The sequence below is a fragment of the Cebidichthys violaceus genome, unplaced genomic scaffold (genome assembly GCF_023349555.1).
Source record: "Cebidichthys violaceus isolate CVI_PGR_0920_01 unplaced genomic scaffold, fCebVio1.0.p SCAF_11, whole genome shotgun sequence".
NCBI classification, from domain to species: domain Eukaryota; kingdom Metazoa; phylum Chordata; class Actinopteri; order Perciformes; family Stichaeidae; genus Cebidichthys; species Cebidichthys violaceus.
In genome coordinates this window covers 5998247-6012868 of record NW_027176274.1, presented here as the reverse complement: position 1 = coordinate 6012868, position 14622 = coordinate 5998247, and the positions used below count along the sequence as shown (strand labels likewise).

Sequence of the window (14622 nt, the reverse complement as noted above, 5' to 3'; positions counted from 1 at the left end):
TGTTCACCAGCTAGTCTCAAACTGTGTCTGTCGGCTGTTTGCTGCTGAGCAGGTGGAGTACGGTTGGTTTATCAGAGCTTTTTTAATGAAAACACTGAGACTAAACAAAACAGTGAATGTCCCACAAAACTAGAAGCAAAAAGAGGCTAAAAATCTTACATAACACATTGTCATATGTGCATAGAACTCTCATGTAACATATTCACATTAGTTCATATTTGTATATGTTTTTATGCTGGTTTGAGAAGTTCTTGGTTGTTTCAGTGTCTTTCTTCATGTAAAAGCTGAAAAGTGGGTTTTCTTGGTGCATATGTTTTGGCACATAAGATGTGATTAAATGCGATTGTCATTTTGTTTGATATGTATGATTTACTACCCCTTTAATATTACTCAAGATGAGCTTAGAAAGCCTAGTATTATCATTTATATTTCCAGCAGCCAATAAGCTGTGTGATATTCCTTTGTGAGTGTTAATGATTTGTAATTTTTTTTAATTCTGTCACGTTCCCCAAAAGCAGCAGCACAGAGACAACCACTGAATGACCTACATGTTTAAGGTACAGCTTGTGTTATTTTGGTACTTCCTCTGACAGCAGCAAGTTTCTAAATATGGGCTAATTTTATGTTACGTCTCCTCTTTAGCTTCTTAATTGGCTCAGCTTCCGTTTCCACTTACGCTGCAAAAGCTTTCATTAACTAGATCTCAAAGTCATCAAATGTCAACTGAGCAAATCACGCAGCCTCACAGAACCTCTTGAGTTATGTAAAGCCCTGGATCATTCCCACTGGCTCTAAATACTACAAACTCAAACTCAATACAATACAGGAGTGGATTTTACAATGAAGTCTGAAACTGCGGTGTCTGACTTCTGCCAAAAGTAAGAGGGCTAAGATTAATCAAAACGTTTTAATTGTCCATATTTAACACATTTCTTTCCTAAAAAGTCACAACACACTTAAGAACCACTGACAACAAGCCTATTTCAAAACTCCAGCAATGCTTAATATATAGTAATAATATATAGAAACAACTTAATTGTTTAGACCAACACGTTTCGGCTTGTGGTCTTAAACCAGCCTTTTGCACAGGTATTTATTCATTTGTTGGCTGTTTAAGGACAACTAACTAGGGCTGGTGACTTAGCTTTTAGTTGAGCATACTATTTCATTATTTCATGGCCATTGAAATGTTTCCCTAATTACCAACAGTTCACGTTTTCCTCCCTAAATTTACCTTGTCAAATTGAACTAATTGCTCCACTATTCATAAATATTTGTTGCGACAGAGGAATTTTGTTAAATCAGCACTGTGAAATTAAACTCCGAGCTTATTGAAAAATGCCTCAGCTACAGTCAGAAACCTAACACCAAAGCTACTGAACTGAGTGCCAAATTAATTTGTGAATTCCTGCAAACTGTTAAAGTTCTCCATTTTGTTTCAGTTAGCTCTGCCAGGAATTTCATCCTGCCATCAGAGCCAAAGAAATAGATGTTTTAAAAGGTTTAAAGCTCATTTTACAGGTGAAACAATGGATATAATCTTAAATTGATTAAAAATGTTCTTTTCTTGAAGGTACAAATATTGAAGGAAGTTGAACTCTTTAATGTGGGTTTTTGGGCACCAGCTGCTGTGATGTTTACATTGTTAATGCTGTGTCTATATATAATCTGCTTTGATGATTTATTCTGCTTTTGATTTTATAAGAAGCATCAGGTTATTTAATTTATGCAGTTTGATAATGTCTGTTGCACCTGCCATGCCTTTTTTTATTTACAGTTTTATGTAATAGTCCTAAGTTTTGTCATTTTTCTTTCTGGAACTTTTGGATGGTTTGCCATAATATTGTATACAGATATTAATTATACCCAGAAGAGGATTTCAATGCTTTGGTTTATGACCAAATAACTAAACTGATGATAACCAATAAGCCTCAGCTGTAATTTGTGTTTACTGCTAATTAACAAATGTGAGCATGCTAAACCAAGATGGTGAACATGTTAAACATTATACCTGCTAAACATGTTCATGTTAGCATGCTGATGCTAGCATTTAGCCTCACAGAGCTGCAACAGACTACAGAGTCTAGCATGAAGTAGAACTCTTGCTCGGGGAGCTCAGTCCTCGACTCTCAAACACATCCAGTCAAAGCTGTGAAATAAGACCAACTCACCACCTCTTCGTCCTCCTCTTCCTCTGGTCCGGTGATGTTACAGTGTGTCAACAGTGAGCTGAACTGAATCAGCAGTGTGAGCGTGTCAGCAGCAGCCAGTGGTGACTGACATGGAAGCGATTTTACTACCAAACCAAAACAGACATTAATCCTCTCTAACCCGACTTAATCCACCAACCACCAACCTCTCTCTCTATCTCCCTCTTCTCTCCTTCTCTTTGCTTCCTTCTGTTATTTTTAAAATCTTATTCTTTCCCTGCCTCACCTCCTGTCACTCACTGCATCTGTTTCTTTGGTGTGCTCTTCACTCTTTCATTGTGTAGCTCCCTCTTTCTATCATTAACTCGCTCTTTCACTCACTTTAAGCACTTCTACAGCAGATCACAAAGCTTCTTAACTCTTTGCTGCTTTTAGCACACACACACACACATACACGCACGCACGCACGCACACACGCACACGCACACACACACACACACACACACACACACACACACACACACACACACACACATACACATGTGGCAGGTCAGACATGCTCAGCAGCAGCAGCAGGCAACACAGTGTTAAGAGGGCAATAACAATAGTTATGATGCATTAAACCCTGCTGCAACATCTGGGTTTTCAAGAGGCAAGCCGTTATCAACTGTGTGTGTGTGTGTGTGTGTGTGTGTGTGTGTGTGTGTGTGTGTGTGTGTGTGTGTGTGTGTGTGTGTGTGTGCGTGTGTGTGTGTGTGTGTGTGTGTGTGTTGGGGGTTATCACAGAGTAATGGTCACTGGGTCACCTCCTCAGGGATTAACACTGATCCTTCAGAAACAGAGACTGTGACAGACGCCACAAAAACAGGCAGACATAAGAAAACATGACCGCCAAAAAATGAGCCCTGTTCTCGTACAGCTTTTCCCCCAAAATATCAAACCTCTGCAGGAACATTTCCTCCCAAATTGTACAAATAACTGTGAAAACATTAATATATATTTAAAATAGTATTGTCGCTTTAAGATAAACAAAATGTTTCAAAATTCCAGGCATTGAAATTATAAAAGGGTGATTTTTTTTTTCCAGTAATGCTAAATGAGTCACGCAACTCATACACACATACGCACAGACACACACAAAAAGTTATTCAGTTATGCTAATATTTTCTTTCTATCGCAAAGCTTTAAAAAGCTCTTTAGACTTTTGAGGTATATAATTGTACATGAAAGGTATGTTGTTTATTTTCTCCTTTTCAACAATGCTCTAAATATATTATAAATTAATGTTACTATTCATACAGTGCTTTGGCAATGCTGTATCTGATCATGTTGATGGCAATACAAGACCCTTAAAATGTTTATGAAAACATCTTAATTGCTTTACAATTTCTATTCCTAAATAAAAAAGATCAGGAGGTTTACATTTAACAGGTGGACACCACATCCGAACGCAGATATAATTTAAATATAAATTTAAATTTAATCGGAACCTGGAACAAAGTACAACTGCAAAGCGACACATCACCTATAAAATTGAGAAAAAATATTTTATTATACTGTAGAGCAGATTTTTTTAGTGTATAGGCATAACTAGTATTTTAAGTCAGGTTTCTTATATATTATAATGCCCGATTATTTATTTCATAAATGTCTGAATTCTCTGATTGATTGCTAATCATCTGAGGCTTAATATCAGCAACACCAAAGAACAGGTGGTAGACTAGCAGAGGAATGGGGGCCCCCTATCATCCAGGGAGAGGAAGTGGAAAGAATGGACTCATACAAACACTGAGGAAGGGACAAAGCAGAGTGTTCGTCCTGAGGAGACTCACATCTCCCATCGTCTCCCTACTCACATCAGCAGTAGCCAGCACTCTTCGCTGTGAGCTGGGGTTTAACAAGCTGGTAAGGAAGGCCGGCTCTGTGGTTGGGCAGGAATTGGACAGTCTGGAGTCAGTGGCGGAGAATAGAATGGAGAACAAGATCAACGCCATCCTGCAGTTAACCCCTCTCACCCTCTCCATGACGAGCTGTGGTAGGTGGGCAGCTTGTTCAGCCACAGGATCAACCCACCCAGATGTGAAGCCTGTGTCCACTGCCATCTGACTGAACAACAACAGTGTACAGGGCAATCAAGTATGATTTGTCAAAAAACGAAAAATCTTATTGTTTTAGTTTTAGTATTTTGACCGGAATGCAGATTTAACATTAGCACCCTGACATAACTCCTACCAGCCAGCTTCAGATAACCTGATATGTACAGGTGTTCAGATTTCACTGAGTAATGACGAGGCAAGGAGTGCACTTCTGACGTTAATTCATTGCAGGTAAGAAGGTGAACAAGGAAGCAAATGCAAAGATACTTCTTTTGATGTATTTGTAGATAAAATATTTATTTCCGGGGGAAACTGAAAGAAACAGTGGTACTGTCTAAGGTTTGCTTTGGTTTAGGCACAAACACAACTTGGTTAGGGAAACATTGTGGTTTGGATCAAAAGTAGTACTTTTTTGCGAAAGATCAACTAAATAAAAAAACTGACACCAAAAACACTGACCTCACCATTGTGTTGTTTTGGATCACAGAGGTCCCCTGAGGCCTTCACACTGTGACTACTGGGTCATAATTAGAGACTGGCTGTAATCAGGCCACTCCCATGAGTCCTGGCCTGTTGTTCACCACAAAGGAGGTGGCCTACTAATGACCCTCATTACAGTATCCTTACATCAGCTGTGTTTTTGTGAGATTGCATCATACTAAGTGGAGGACACAATCACACACACACACACACAAACATACACACACACACACACACACACACACACACACACACACTACAAACAAAAACTGTTTTTAAAAGTTACTTTATTACCATAGCAGATGCATTGAAGATATACTGTTATGAGAATAGATACAACTACTGCCATACAAAGGTTTTGAATCAGCTGACAATGTTTTTCTTCTTTCCTTCAATAATTTCAACAGAGACAAAAACTGTATAATTTAGACATCAAAATGTATTATTTACATTTCAAATAGTTTTGGACCCAAAGGAAGAAAAATTAAATGATTCAAACTTCCATTTCGTCAACGTCTCCACAATAGAGAGTACTGTTGAAACTTATTTTGAATGAGTTTATTGGTTTTCCCGTTGAGAAAATCATGATTAGTACCCTACACTGTAACGAATTACCGTAAATTTACGGTGGATTTTCAACGGTATCTTACAGTATTTCATAATAACTGTAACATACAGTTAAATGTTCATCCCTCGCATGTAAATCAACAGTTAACGCCGTAAATTAATGGTTAATGCTGTCAATTAACAATAACAGCAGACTACCATAATTTAACAGCATGATACAGTATTTTTTGTGAAGAGGTGGATACACGCTTCTCTATACAAGTTCAGTGAATCACAATCCATCTACATCATACTGTCTATTGTAGGTTAATGTGTCTGTAATGATGATAGAATATTTTTATTATTCAAACTGTTCATTGCCTAAAAGTCCTTTTTGAGTGACAAGACGTGACCGTCTGCTCGTGAACTCTGGACATCACAGCTTCAGTTCATCCTTCTGAGCTCAGCCATGTGATCAACGGAGGAGCCGAGGTAACTTACGCTTATCATCATAAATTCAAAGTTCTCCTGTATTGTTTTGTCTTTATGATTATTGAACTGTTAACAGCTCAGATAATGTTTCACTTGGTCTGTTTCATTACATCAGGTTGCTAATATTGGTGGAGCTAACATTAGCTAAGTAATGTTAGCTAGCTCAAGCTCAAGTAGCCTTAGAAAGGTTAGCGAGCTAACAGCATAGCAAATTAAGTTAAAATAAATAAAGTTAATTACAGTGTTAAGATGTAACATTAGCAACCTAACTTGTGTTTACTTGTGCTCTTATTGAACCGACTGTAGGACCGTAAACGGGATGATTATCAAAATGGAGAGGGGACCAGAAATCACAGACAATGAACAGTTGAGGTAAGTTAACGGTAACAGTAATGTTACGTGTGTGTTATCCCAGGACCAACATTAACATCAGATCAAACTAATTGTATTGTTGAACGTTAGTCCATTGTCTTAGCTTCATTACTTCACCTAACGTTATCAGCTCATCACATAGGCAAGTCTGTTTAACTGTATGGTATTGTTGTATTAGCTTTTTTTAAAGACTTCAAAGTTCAGAACATTGTGTTTCTAATTTTTTTATTTTGTTTGTTTTACAGTCACTTGTCATCAGATTGAGGATACCAGCCAGACGCTGCAGTAAAGTCCTCTTTCAAAGTGTTCTCTCTCTTTATTGTTTTCATTCATGTGTGAGTTCATGCAGTTCAAATTGACTATAAATGTGTATAAGACTTGTTAACAAGCTAGACTGTGATGCAGTTCTATTACACTGTTCTTAATACTATTTTAATTCAATGTTACACTGTTGCTGCTAATGAGTTTAGTTAAGCTGTTCATTAACGATTTTATTAGTTTTCTTCTAAATATGCAGTACATTGTGAGTTTTGTGATGTAATACAAATGTCCCTTTATTATTTGAGAACATGTAATAAACTGCAACAAGTATGTATTGAATATCTATTGTTATTATTTTATTTGTTGGTAAATAAAAGCAAAAGTATTGGGTTGTATTACCCTTTGTAAATAAATGGTAACCTTCTGGCATATACCGTAAAATCACGGTAAAACCCAGTTATCCTACAATCATCCTACCATAATCCAGTTTACGGTAAGATACCGTAAAAGTAAATTACGTAGTGCACCGTAAAAAAACAATAAATTACTGGCCCCCCCTGCTGCCAGTAAGTTACCGTTAATTTACGGTGGAATAATTTAGAGTGTATGATTAGAAGGACTGAGCATCGGCGGGAGAGAGCACCTCTCAGCAGAGATGCAGGCCCTTTTATGGAGTGTCTCATTTCCACATTCTAAACCGATGTATTGCCTGTAAGATGTCTAATTGGCAGCTGCTAGAACTAACAGGGTTATCGGTTGACCACCATCGACTTAAAGGACACATACTTTCATGCCGAGGTGGCACACAGGAAATTCTTGGTTTGCGCCTTCCAGGTAAAACCCTACGAGAACAACAGGCCACTATTCAGCTATTCCCTGGCCCTCATGCTTCACACAGCCCAATTCATCTTACACCTAACCAAGTTGGGGTTCATGATAACTTGGCTACAGAGCAGTCCCCTACCATGACAATAGAATATTCGTGGGTTGTGCTCGATTCATGCAGCTGATGGCCCACTCTAGCTGAAATCAGACAGACTGCCGTGTTGCAGGCAGCTGGCTACCTGCGGCGGGGTGTGAAAGTGTTGAGGTCATGCAGAATTCTGCAGAGGTGGTTTGCCAGTCTCCACTTTGATGCCAGGAAGCACAAGAGACATTTGGATACTATTCCCCCCTCAATAGAGAACGACCTACGCTACTGAGGATCCTCATAGCACCTGTTAAAAGGGAACGCAGATGGTACTAGTGTGGTCCTATGTCGCTGTGTTTACGGATGCATCCCTGACGGGGTGAGAGGGGGAACTTGCCTTGGTAGAGCAAGTGTGTGGCCTCAGGTGGTGGGCCTCAAGAGTAGCTGTTGTTTGTAAAGGCTCTACACATTCTAGGACTGGAGAACAAGGGTGCCTACATAATTTTGAGAGGCGGACCCTACCAGACAAGTGGAGGCTTCACCCAGAGATGGTGAGGCAGATATCAACCCAGTTTGGGAAAGTGTAGGATGGGTGTGTTTGCCAACCAACGCAACAACCACTGTCCGCTATGGTTTTCCCGGGCACAGGAGATCAATCCCACGCTGGGGGTAGACACAGTTGCACACGTGCCATGGCCAAGAAAGTTGCTTTATGCCTGTATGCTGCTCTGCCTCAACCCTCCCCCGATGCAGAGGGTGAGGTAGGAGAAGTTGTCGGTCATTCTGGTAGCTCCAGGTTGCCGCTCTACCTCGTGGTATCCAGAGGTGACTCAGATGATGGTCACTCAGCCCTGGAACATCCCCCAGTTCTTGGGGTCTCTGTCTTAAGAGGGGGTGGTAATAGACCTGCTGCTGAGGAGGGCTGATCTGTCAACACAGGCTGTGCAGACCATCCAAGCGGCTAAAGTAGGATCCACCATTGCCTGTTACAAGGCAAAGTGGTCAGGGCTCCAGTACTGGGAGAGGGCTGTCAAATGTCACTATCACTGTGCAGCCCTTTCTTCCAAGGGTTATGTTAGAGAAATTCACTCGAAGTCAATGTAAAAGTAATTATCACAGGACATTTATTCTTGCAAGAAGGAGACAGAGTTGAAACACATACAAGTCATGTATCAAGGCTGCTCAGAGGTCTGTCTCTGAGTCTCTGATATTTATACTTCGGATAACACACACGTGCGTTTGCACAGAATAATTTGCATAAAGCTACATGGCATGTCTTGAACTTGCCCCTTCCGCACAAGCAAACGTCATCTTGACGTTTAGTAAGAAGGTCACAGTGACTGCTAAACGAGGAACATCTGAGATAGCAAGTGTGAAGAGAGTTCACACAGTAGCCACAGACTTCACGGAGCCTTGTATGTTAAACAATAAGAACTGATCATTCTAAAAGTTATTTTCTCCAACAGTTTTGGCAAAGTTAAGGTGGGTAAGGAGTAAGGACTAGTATGGGCCCCCCACTAGCGGCTGTTTCCTTTTTCTTTGCAGGGAACAGCAGCTGCGTGTGGAGTAGCAGCAGAAGACAGGATGGCGCTGGCAGCTAGCCTTCAAAGCAGGACTGAGAGAGAGTGGCCTGCCAATGGAGGAACAAGGGAAGTGGCAACGGACTTGCAAGGGACTCTGTATCTTAAAGAAATTGTTACATTTTATTATTATACAAGGCTTTGTTTTTTAAACTGATTATTGGATAATTTGTAAATAAAATATTTAACTTGAGTTCTGTGTCCCCTTTGGTAATTTCTACTATTCACCTCTATTAAACTAACAAACACACGTCATATCCTCTAGGTGGTGTTGTCACAAAGAACCTCTTCTTGGTCCACATTTACATATTAGTATCTATTTTGGTGGTTTAGTTTAATTGGATCCTTGGAGGGTGAAATAATCTAATAAAGACTTTCCACAAACACAAACAGTTCATTTCAGTAACATTCATATTCATTTCATCTGAATTTTGGAAGTGAACATACACCAAAGTGTACTTCAAGGCCAGGTATCTGTGAATGAGAAAGATACTTCAGCAAAGGTTGAATGTTGGTGTAATTGTTATAGTGAGACTTATGTTTTGAACTATTATTCATGTACACATTAATTTCATCTGCCTGTTTTATTATTGAACATTTTAGACAACAGTAATGGATGATGAGCAAAATGTTACATATATAACATTTACTAGCATGTGAAGTTAACAAATGCAGATATGTTTATTTTTTATAACATTGACAGTATATATATTCTAATAATAAGCAGTATTTGGAGTCACACAAACTTCCATGAGTCTATGCATATTTTTATATTGCAGCTTTGCTACTGAACTGTGTTCTTTTCAGCACTAGAAAGCTTCCGATTTACTATTTATCCGTAAAACAGATGTTATTCCGCCTGTCTTTTTCTCACCAAAGTGCATTTCAAAGTGAGGTATCTGTGAATGAATAAAACAGTCCAATAGAGGCTGCATGTTATTTGCTGGTTCTTTGATCGGCCTGTTCTATTTCTGAACATTTTATTTTAGACAACATTAATGGATGAACTTAATGTAACATATATAACTCTTGGTGGGCATGTGGAAGTGCACAAATACAGATATCTTTATTTTGTGATCATGTTTACAGCATATATTCTAATAATCTTCTTTAATTTCACCATTGTGTACCTTATCTGGATACACAAAAACCTGCATGAGCCAATGTACATTTTAATTGCGGCTTTGCTACTGAACTCTGTTGTTTTCAGCACTACTATCTACCCAAAGTTGTTAATTGACTATTTATCTGAAACACAGATCATATCATATTCAGCCTGTCTTTTTCAATTTTTTCTATGCTATACCTTATGTGGTACAGAGTTCCTACTGTTGTCAGCCATGTCTTATGACAGGTATGTTTCTATTTGTAAACCTCTTCAATATCCAACTATTATGACAAAAAACACTCTGAGTATTTTCCTGATTTTAGCTTGGCTTCTGCCTGCTTGTCAGACTGCAGTCCCAACAATACTGAGTGCTGACACGAAACTCTGTAATTTTACTTTAAAAGGATTTTTTTGTAACAATGCAATTTACAGTCTCCACTGTGCAAGTTCTAAAGCACAGACTATATATGGCTTGGTTGCTTTGCTAAACTTTGCGCTTTTCCCTGTCCTCTTCATACTTTTTACATACACCAGGATACTTATAATATCTTATAAAAGTTGTAGAGAAGTCAGGACAAAAGCTGCACAGACCTGCTTACCTCACCTGTTGGTTTTAATCAGCTTTTCCTGTTTGTGTGCATATGATGTCATTATAGTTCGACTGGGATCTGATTTTCCAAAAATTGTAAATTTCATAATGACTTTACAAACAGTTTTGTATCATCCTCTCTTTAATCCCATAATATATGGACTAAAAATGAAAGAAATCTCTAAACACCTGAAGAGGTTGTTCTGTCAAGTCAAACTGATCTAATGTATTAAAAGTGATGTTACAGTAATAATGATGTTAGTGATACTAATGTGCAGTCTTTTCTTACGTAGGAATAATAATAATAATGCAGAAATGAAAACGTTATACTCTTTGGAAGGATAGTGATTGTGTCCACGTCGTAAAGATCATCTTTACTATTCAAGGTTGAGGTTTGAACTTTGGCGATACATATTGAGCGAGAAGTCTGTGGGCCCTCACCCAGACATTTTTGAGGGTTAAAATATTTAATTTCCTGCATTTTCGTGAACTTTTTTTGCATCAATTTATGGTGGAAATGTCTGTATAACACAAAAGTCAGGCGCCAGGTGACAATTCAAAATATAATGTAATACAATGCAGTAAGGTTCTCAGACATTCTGTATCCCTTTCAATACGTATTCTGCTTTAGATCAACTTTTCTTTTGATGATATCTATGCTGAGCAATGAAGGTAACAGTATTCTTGTAGCTGCCATGCAGCGCTAACATTGTGTGCTGAGCACTTGTTTTCTGTCTGTCTGTCTGAGTGCTATAGGGCCGGTGGGGAGCGTGGCCGCCCAGACAGTGGAGGGTTTGGTGATAGAGTTTCTCACCTGTGCTTCGCACCCCCATAATCGTGTGTTTGGTGGTAGTTTACTTTGCACTCCCCCTACCAATTGTTTCTTTACCCTATGGTGTGTGTAGGGCACCAGAGCATGTTGAGTACTCTGTCCCATTATTACTTTCCCCTCTCTGCCTTAGGCTACGACCATTTGTCCTGTAGCACTCCCCTTTTTTACTGTAGTTTGTGTCACGAAGTATATTTGATATATACCTTTTACTGTCTTGAATCTATTAGATTTAATGGATTTCCTATGTTCTTAATACCCTGTTTAAAATATAGTTTGATGTAATAAACTTTGTAATCTTGGGGGAATCCTTTAGTCTCAGTCATCATTTACCGCCACATGTACTAATAGAGGATCTGTGGGCATTTAGTTGGTTTGAGCCAGTAATAAAGGGTCAGTGTACTCTAAAAGTTTTAAACCGAATCCGGGCCTGGCAGTGGCCGGTGGTTACCTATGGTTTATGTCCTGTCGGTGGTGAGGAAGACTCTTCTTACACTCTCATTCATTCACAAATCTCTCTGTCTCCCTCTCTCTTCGGCTTATACCCTAATCAGCTGATTATTGGCGTTCACTCTTAAGCTCAATAACTAGATTCTGCCACGATCTCCCTGAGCCAATCACATTGTTGCTGTCAAATTTGAAAACCGCTCTCCTCTCTGCTGCTGTCAGTTGTCATTTCATCATCATCATAATTTCTTCATCCCATCATTGGATCATCAGCAGTTCCCTTCACCACCACCACCACCACCACCACCACCAGGGTCTCGACTTTGCCGTGAATATTAGTGCCGCAGCATCATTACCCCCTTTATTATACTACGTCACTATGGAGTATAATCTCTTCATTATTCATCTCACCATGCATGTGTAGTAAATATTTTTTCACTCTAAGTGAATTCTCTCCTGATTGAAATAGTTTTAGTCTTACTAGTGCAGTGTTTGTTCAAAACATGCCTGTTCAGAATGAGCAGAATCCTTGGCCTGTTGTGTTGCTGCTTGGAGCTTTCTTAAAACAACTGGACACTGTGCTTCCTTGAGTCCAGAGAAATACGTCTGCCATGACATACTTGTGTCACACACCCAAAACACGGCTACTCACGGTCTAAAACAGGTGAAATTGGACTACGGTGTGGTTCACTGTTAAAAAACACCAGGGGCAAACTTTACTGTTCTGCAAGGTTGGCACCCTGAGCTTGGGACGCACAACTAAAAAGCCCCCAAACAGCTTTAGGTTTATTATGATGTTTCGATATACTGCTTAATGAAAACTTAACAAACACCAGAAGTGCTCCAACAAAATGGTAAATGCACAAGCATATACAGCTTGAATCTTGTTGTGATAAGATGATGCCATAAAAAACATCTATGACCTCAGGCTTCTAGAATCAAGTTGTTTACCTAGCTCATTCTTTGGAGAGTTTAATGAGATCCATGGAGGGAGAAGTAGTCTGATAAAGACATCCCACCGACTCCAACAGATCCCTTTCCAGTTCCTGTGTTTGCTGGATCACACCAGAGCACATCAAGGTCAGGTACTGAAGACTGAATAAGACAATCTAGTGCTGGTTACATGAGCTTTATTATTTTTGTATCATCTCATTTGATATATCAATAATGGATAATAGATTAAATGTGACATATATAACTTTTAATGGGCATGTGGAAGTGCAAAAATATAGATATCTTTATTTTGTGATCATGTTTACAGTGTATATTTTAATAATTTGCAGTAATTTCACTATTGTGAGCATCATAGTGATTCACAAATCCCTCCATGAGCCAATGTACATTTTCATTGCAGCGTTGTTAATCAACTCTGTTCTTTTCAGCACTGCTATCTACCCAAAGCTTTTGATTGACTTTTTATCAGAAAAACAGATCATATCTTATCCAGCCTGTCTCTTCCAGTGGTTTAGTTTTTATTCTATAGCCGGTTCAGAATTCTTCCTGTTGTCGGTCATGGCCTATGATAGATATGTGTCTATATGTAACCCTCTGCAGTATTCAACCATCATGAGAAAAACAACTGTTATTATCTTCCTGATTTTTGCTTGGATTCTGCCTGCTTGTCAGATTTCAGTACCAATGTTATTGAGTGTTAAAAAAGAAATCTGTAAGTTTAATTTGAAAGGAATACTTTGCAACAGTACAGTTCACAAACTTCACTGTGTGAGTTCAAGACTGCTGAATATTTATGGATTGGTTGTTTTTGTGAGTGCTATCCTTCTCCCTGTGCTCTTCATACTTTATACATACACCAGGATACTTGTAATATCCTATCGATGTAGAGGAGTCAGGAGAAAAGCTGCACAGACCTGTTTACCCCATCTGCTGGTTCTAATCAACTTTTCCTGTTTAAGTACATATGATGTACTTCTTGCTCGACTGGAAGTTGATTTTCCTAAAATTGTACGTTTGATAATGACTTTACAAATAATTACATATCAACCTCTTTTTAATCCAATCATTTATGGACTAAAAATGAGAGGAATTTATGAACACCTTAAGAGGCTCTTCTACAAAAGGGTCTAATGTATTCACACTGTTATCTGTTGTACAGTCATCGTTTTGTGTCATAATAATGCAGAGATGTGATAACTTTCAACATTTAAAGACTTGGTTCTGATATAATAACGCTCAGAGAATCTTCCAAAAGGTAATGGTTAAGTCTAACAGATAACCACGACTTAATAATACATCATTTTACAGTTTGATTGTAGTTACCGGTGATGACATGACCATCGTCTTCAAATGTATTGCTTTAGTTTATAATATCCCTTAAATAAGCATAAGATCAGATGAGATAAGCCTTTATCAATCTCTGGAAGGCAATCCAGTGTTTTAGCAGCACAAAACAGAAATAAATATAGATAAGAGAAGTAAAAATAAGTATTATAATATAGTATGTGGTGCAGTGAGTTGTGATCGGGCAGTTGTTGTTTTGTTATGGTGGGGGTTGTGATGAAATGAATCCATGTCAATATTTTAAATGAACAACGTTGAAAGCATGAGCATGTTTCTGATTAATTTTGCAAGAGGGAGGTAAACAGAGTGGATTTAAGCTTATAATTTCAGGGGTTTTTTAACCCTCTTCTAATGTTTATGACTGTGTAAACAGACAGCTCTCAATAAATACTATGCTTAGACACATGACTATGCAGATGTGATGATTGATTTACTGTTGAATTACCTTCATAATAAAAAAAACT

At 38.6% G+C, this 14622-nt stretch overlaps 4 protein-coding genes across 6 annotated transcripts in view; 2 read left to right on the top strand and 2 right to left on the bottom strand.

Annotated features, from left to right (window-relative positions):
• The window catches only part of LOC137866112 (MAGUK p55 subfamily member 4-like), a 32683-nt gene that overhangs the window by 16330 nt on the left and 1731 nt on the right, over nucleotides 1–14622 (bottom strand). Inside the window, exons 2-4 of one of the 3 annotated variants that reach the window (XM_068701790.1) lie at nucleotides 4166–4256; nucleotides 4007–4071; nucleotides 2172–2296 (exon numbers count right to left, since the gene is read on the bottom strand). The exons of 1 other annotated variant lie outside the window; for it this stretch is intronic. The gene's annotated coding sequence lies outside the window, so the exon portion shown is untranslated. Of the gene's footprint in view, nucleotides 1–2171; nucleotides 2777–4006; nucleotides 4072–4165; nucleotides 4257–14622 lie in introns of those variants that run through there. One more of the 3 variants, XM_068701800.1, reaches the window with a different exon arrangement.
• Nucleotides 4081–14622, bottom strand: part of LOC137866129 (uncharacterized) — a 78876-nt gene continuing 68334 nt past the window's right edge. The window contains exon 11 of the mRNA XM_068701820.1: nucleotides 4081–4097. The gene's annotated coding sequence lies outside the window, so the exon portion shown is untranslated. The remainder of the gene's footprint in view (nucleotides 4098–14622) is intronic.
• On the top strand, nucleotides 9886–10809 carry LOC137890617 (olfactory receptor 13C2-like). Its single transcript, XM_068734779.1, has one exon. It carries the CDS (start codon nucleotides 9886–9888, stop codon nucleotides 10807–10809), a length of 924 nt encoding a protein of 307 aa, XP_068590880.1.
• On the top strand, nucleotides 13028–13945 carry LOC137890609 (olfactory receptor 6N2-like). The gene has a single exon (XM_068734768.1). It carries the CDS (start codon nucleotides 13028–13030, stop codon nucleotides 13943–13945), a length of 918 nt encoding a protein of 305 aa, XP_068590869.1.